A 6000-nucleotide genomic window follows, 5' to 3' on the forward strand; every position below is an offset into this window, starting at 1 on the left:
ACAGCAGCAAATGTATAAAGTAGCCACTCACTCCTGCTCCTCCTAGGCCACAGATGATGCACTCTACCTAAGGACAGAACTACAGACTAATCTGTTAAAAATCAAGAACACTATAGAGATTGAAAGGGAAAAACAACAGGCACCACTTTTGCCTCTAACCTCCAGAAGCAATTATGAATACTGTACCCATACGGTTCTCGCTATGCAGTGATTCCTGAAGAAACAACACACTGTAACATTTGTCGGCAAGTTTACTCAACCAAATGAATGAGCAGGCTCACATGGAAATTGCAGCAAGGCCTCCTCCAACAGGAAAACATTGCTGCAGTGATGCCTTAAAATGGAAATGAAATTGTAACAGGAAGAACCTTGACTCAATGCCAAACAGTGGCAGAATAATGTGCAACTAAGGATGAAGAAGTAATTTCCAGAAACAAATTGGGTTATGCAGAGAGAAAGTGGGGAGCAGAATGAAAGAGAACTCCCCTAGCAGGGAAAAGGCTGTGATTCAATTTCCTTCACCTGCTAACTGAGAGTAAGAACAAGTGAGGAAAATCAGGGACAGACATGACTTCCACCCTACCTTTGTGTCATCGACATTTTAACTTTGTGAGTGTAACTTTTAAAAAGAAATACCAGGTAGAAGAAGAACTAGGTATCAGGTTTTCTAGACTATCAGACTTTGATTTGCAGCATCTACAGCTTTGGCAAGCCAACAATATAAGTAATTGTAATTGTGCCAACGTTTTATGTTCACTCCTGGCTTTTTGACACTAACAACCCACGAGCGGTAATTGCAAAGCTCACCTGATATCATTTGTGAAACAAATATGCAGGCAGGAAAACAAAGACTGACAGGTTCAGCCCAGTGCAACACTAGACAGCAAAAGTTTGCTGAGTGCAATGGAAATTAACAAGTGAAGACATGCTCTTTTACCAAATTTCTAAGAGGCTAGTGGGACAGCACAGATGAGAGCTACCGCAATATGGCAGTTAAGAAAAAAGCCAATCTAGGTTAGTTAAAAATGTTAAGAATTCATGGCCCAGATCCACAATCCACGTTCATGTTTACCATCCCACTCAAATCACTAGGGTGCAACTTACAACAAATACAAACAGATTCAGTTTGAGTAACGTCCTTCAGCTTTTTGTTCTCCCCTTCTAAAAAACAAAGCACCCAGAAAGGCATCGATCATATTTAACTATGTCCTGAAATAATTACAGAGGTAGCATTAAAATAATGAGCAACATTTTATAGAATAACCAAAATTACTAGTAGAGGAACAGAAAAATACAAGCTGTTCTACTTAACAAGCCCCATTCTAATATTTTTACAGTACCCCCCACAGGGAAGATGTGGTTCAATACTGATCTAGCTTCAAATCAACTTTAGAGTTAACATAGCCAGAATTTAATATGATTGATCTTTCTAATGTCTGATAATAAAATGGCTTGGGGATAACACATTTGTTGAGTGACTGTCTGCTAACCTACCAGCTCAATGGCCAAAAATCACTCCCTTTACCTAAGACCCAATGTTAGTTTTAGACTTTTGAAGGTGAAAGCAGAAAAGGACTTTAATTTCAGTCAGTCCTAAAAAGCAAAGAAGAAAGTACTTTCTTTGGTCATTTATCTGTTGATCAGCCTGCTCCATTTATGAAATCTCTGCTATGAGATTCCCCACACAATTAAAGGGCACTTTTCCTGTGACCACAGGCACACAGGAATGTGACAAACATCTTTCATTTATTCAGCAGTTATTCTAACTGTCTTCCTCCCCTCTTTTGACAACTCATGGTAAGAGAGTCACATTTCACTAAAAAAACCAACAGCAGCTTCCCAGTGGGTTTTATTTGCAAATTAGGTTTTTTTACCCGTTTCCATAAGAGAATGTATCAAATACAGTTCATTTTACATCATCCCTAGGAAATATGTCATGGGGATGAAAATAAGAATATTATCACTCAAACACAAATTCTCTTAACTTTTTTAAGAAATGCTGAAACAGGAAAACTCAATGGGAACACGGAAGACATGCAGGGAACAGAATTATGATTTCTAAGTCATGTTAATTTTTCCACATACATGAGCAATTTCGTTTTTATGAAGGCCAGGGATTTTTTTCTGTGGAAGAGCCTGACCTTCACGTTATCATGTAAAACACGGCAACGTGACATTCTTCGTTGTTTCAATTATGAACTCATATTTTTGGAGTGTCAAAACAATCACTAAGTAATTCAAGAAGTCTTATGGTCACACGATTATATTTCTTTGTAAGGACAAGCTTATCGCTTATTTTATTTCTCCGCACTTGGGATGCGCACTCGCAATGAGAGCAGCGTGGTTACAGCAGCAAAAAAGCGCTATTTAAAGCAGGGTGGCTGTAGAGACATTCCTGTCCTATCTGCCAGAGTTTTAAAAACTTTTCAGAAGCATTTCCCAACAGATTAATACTTCATTATTATTTATGAATTTTATGAAAATTACAAAAATTACATCAGTAAATCATATTTCTGTATTTGATGACCTGATTATAAAAATACATTGCTACTGCCATCTAAATCACTACGGTGAGTTTCTCACGATAGATAAAGCCTGGATAGGCAAGTTCTCAGTTGTAAATACCGAGACGCGTTTTCGGGGGGGGGGGGGAGTCTCCGACACAAGCACACCCTCCTCGCAGGTTTCCGTAAGAACTACCAGGGACTAGCACTACAAAGCCTTGCAGGAACACCCCAAAAGCTGCTCGTTTCCCAGCACCTCCTACAAACACGAACAAGGTAGGTACTCGCACACCGCAAGCGTCACCTGAAAACACCGAAAATGAGTAAGAACAACAACAAAAAAGCGCTCCGCAGGTAAACTACGGGAGGAGGGGGGCGAGTGCGCGTGTCAAGCCGCCGCTTCGCCCCACGACCCCGCCCGCGGGACCTCCCCGCCGCCGTCCCCCGTGCCCCCGTCCCCCCTCGCGCACCTTCCGCCGGGCGCGGCCGCCGTCGCCGGACGGCCTCCGGGGGGTGGTGGCGGTGACCGTGAGCCCCGAGCTGTAGCGCAGCATCCCCACGGGCCGCCGGGCTGGCGCTGACTGCGGCTCCCTTTGGCCGGCGGCGCCGCTCCGCCCCGCGCACATGGCCGCGAGCGGCCGCAGGGGCCGGGCTGCCCCAGCGGGGGCGGGCCGGGGAAGTGGCGCCCCGCTCCCGCTCCCCCCCCGCCTTTCCCGCCTCCTCCGCGGCCCGCCCCCGCCGTGCTTGCGTCGGTGGCGTGCGCCCCGTTTCCTCGCGTGGGGTGAAACCGGGCGAAGTCGCTGTGGGACGCTGAGGCCCCAGTGCAGGGTGGCACTCCCTCAGCTCCCGGGGATTCTGGGTGTTGGGGGTGCAGCATGGAGAGGGGGGGGCTCTGAGAGGAGACCCAGGCGGGTCCATACATCGCTCGGCCACCCCTCGGGCAGTGGAAAGTGGGGTGAGGTCTTGCAGGAGCCGCTGGAGGCCACTCAGTCCCGTTCTCCGGTACCCACCTCTGAGTGCTCTAGCCAGAGAGCGCTGTGTGAGAGCCGGACCCTGTCCTCTGCTCCTTCCCCCAGCTGCAATTTGTGAGCCACCCAGGCCCGTCAGCTTATTAGCCGTGCTCTGGGAACGGGTATGAGACTGATCAGAAAGCACCCAGATCCCAGACAGCCTTGGGTCAGAGGCACAAAGCCGGTGCAGCTCAATGCATGAGTGACAGCGTAAGCCTGAGTGCCAAAGGTCCAACAAGGAGGTGAGTCTGGCGCACTGGAGTTAGCTGGCTCTGAGCCACATTGCAGGTGTGGACTTCAGCATTTCAGATGCTCAGCTCTTCTGGGATCTGGGCTAAGGGAACGCTGTAACCCTACACTGCTGTACGGAGGCCTAGGTGCACACACATCTTCATCTGCAGCCTTGCTTGTCTGTCACGAGCAGAACATTCCTCGGTAATCAAAGGAGTTACAACCAAAGGAGATGCTTTTGTTTGAAAGAAATTGCAGATTAAATACTCATAAGGGCATTTTTGAAATAGATTATCCTCTGTCTCCATGTAATTACCTTGAAATAATTAAGACCACAAGAAAACAGTTATGGCTATGCAATGTCCTTGCCCCTTACGACGTTACCGATTGTGCTGGTTCCCAATTTGGAGAATGCTGAAGAGAGGAAATTTGCATTGAAAAAATGGAAACTGCACTGAACTACCAGTGCCTCACCCTCTGTGTACAATGCCTCTTCTGCCTCTCAGTTTCCTGCGCCCAGGGCAAGATACTGAGCTATCAACATGACAAGGATGTAAGGAAGAGGGGAAGAAAGCATTGCCCAGGCCCAGAGGAATGAATAAAGGGTCTGCATTCAGTATTCAGCATCTTTTCTGTTGTTTTCCCACCTATTATTCTTTTCTCCACCTGAGGAAGGTAATATAGCCCAAGGCACATGAGATGGAACAACCACTTGTATTTGGATTTCTCTCAAGATTGGCTGCATGTTACACAATTTTTTTTGTGCGAAGGTGTCTTGTGCCTCCAAACAATTGCATTTCCGTATGAATCATCCACTGTCTTAACTCCTGGTTGTAATGCTGCTTTCAGAGTGGGTTTGCAGGTGGAGAATAGGTTTAGCAAGTATGTCACCTACCCACTGGGCTGTCCCTTAGCAGTGGTCATTAGTTGTTCCTGGTCATTCTGGTTAGCACAAATGTTTCACTTTAAATTCTGGTCCGCAGCCAGCTCGTGGCCTTTGTGGTTTCAGCTGGGAAGGAGTTAATCTATCTGTGAGATTCTCCTGGTTAGTGAAAAGTTGTGCCTTCTGGACTTTATTCCCCTCTGGGAAAAGGTGTGTACACAGGGCTGTCTAGTCACTGCAAGGCACAAACAGAACTGCTTTTCTAAGAACAGGCACAGAGATGAAACTTGTGCCACGCTAATGGGAAAGGACCTCCCTTCCCATACACTAGAGCATGAGAGAATAAGGCACAGTATCAGATCTCTGGGAGAAATTGCAAGATCTACATCAACTCTGAGAATTTTTATAACTTTGAAGGAAATCCTACTGGTGCAGATGAAGGAAAGACTTGTCCATGGATAATACAAATATAGTTTTCTCAGTTTTGTCTACATTACTAGCAGCTCTCCCCATTTCTTGGAAAACAGCAGCAGGACATGTCTACCTGATTTACCAGTATCTGTTTGAACAGGAGCATCTTCTAATTTTTTGCACATCCTCAAATTAAAATTCTCTAAGAAAGAATAACCTGCATGCATGGTTAGTAGTCTGCTTTTTTGGATACTCTCTGAATCATCCATCTCCTTCCTTTCCCCCAGTCAGCAAGCTGCACAAATGTAGTAAGGAGTCTAATTTGTTTTCTGCCTTGCTAGTTGGCTGTGTATCCCATGCACCCACCTGCAGTCTCTTCAGTCCTTGTGTAGGCTGTGTGATCCTATGTGCACTGTAAGCATTTGAAAATACCTTATAATCTCTAAGCTCTGCCAAGGCTGAGATGAACATGTAGAAGTGAGACTCCAAAAAAAAAAATAATCAACAAATACCTGTCTTTGCATGAAAACAACAACCATCTGCAAAGGTCTGACACACTACAGGGATTATGGAACCAGCTGCTAGTACTGAGTGAACACCTGGTACCCCCAGGTAGGAAAAAGGAAGCTCAAGAGAAGATGTTGCAGCAATACGAGATGTACACAGAAGGGCTGCATAAAAGCTCAAAGTTATAGAATTATTTTTGCATAAATACAGGATAAACAGATTTGGGATCTTCAGCTTGGACAAAAGACAATGGTGGGGAATGGGCAACACAGGCATAGAAGATGATGACTAGTATGTAGAAGTGAATGGGGAATGGCTATTCATTATTTCCTACCCTTGGGAACAACGGATTTGAAGTAAACCAGGCAACACATTTATGTGCGAAATTAAATTATGGCAGAGGATATTCTGATTATGAAAAGTGTAAATGCTCTCAAAAAGCAGCTGGATAAAC

General features: G+C 45.3%; 1 protein-coding gene across 2 annotated transcripts in view; it reads right to left on the reverse strand.

Annotated features, from left to right (window-relative positions):
• The window catches only part of MYZAP (myocardial zonula adherens protein), a 65290-nt gene extending 62136 nt beyond the window's left edge, over nt 1-3154 (reverse strand). Inside the window, exon 1 of one of the 2 annotated variants that reach the window (XM_049812237.1) lies at nt 2975-3150. In XM_049812237.1, the coding sequence (XP_049668194.1) occupies nt 2975-3130 (156 nt within the window). In that variant the 5' untranslated portion in view covers nt 3131-3150. Of the gene's footprint in view, nt 1-2974 lie in introns of both variants that reach the window. The other variant, XM_049812236.1, reaches the window with a different exon arrangement.
• Nucleotides 3155-6000: the final 2846 nt, after the last annotated feature.

The sequence above is a fragment of the Accipiter gentilis genome, chromosome 10 (genome assembly GCF_929443795.1).
Source record: "Accipiter gentilis chromosome 10, bAccGen1.1, whole genome shotgun sequence".
NCBI classification, from domain to species: Eukaryota; Metazoa; Chordata; class Aves; order Accipitriformes; family Accipitridae; genus Astur; species Astur gentilis.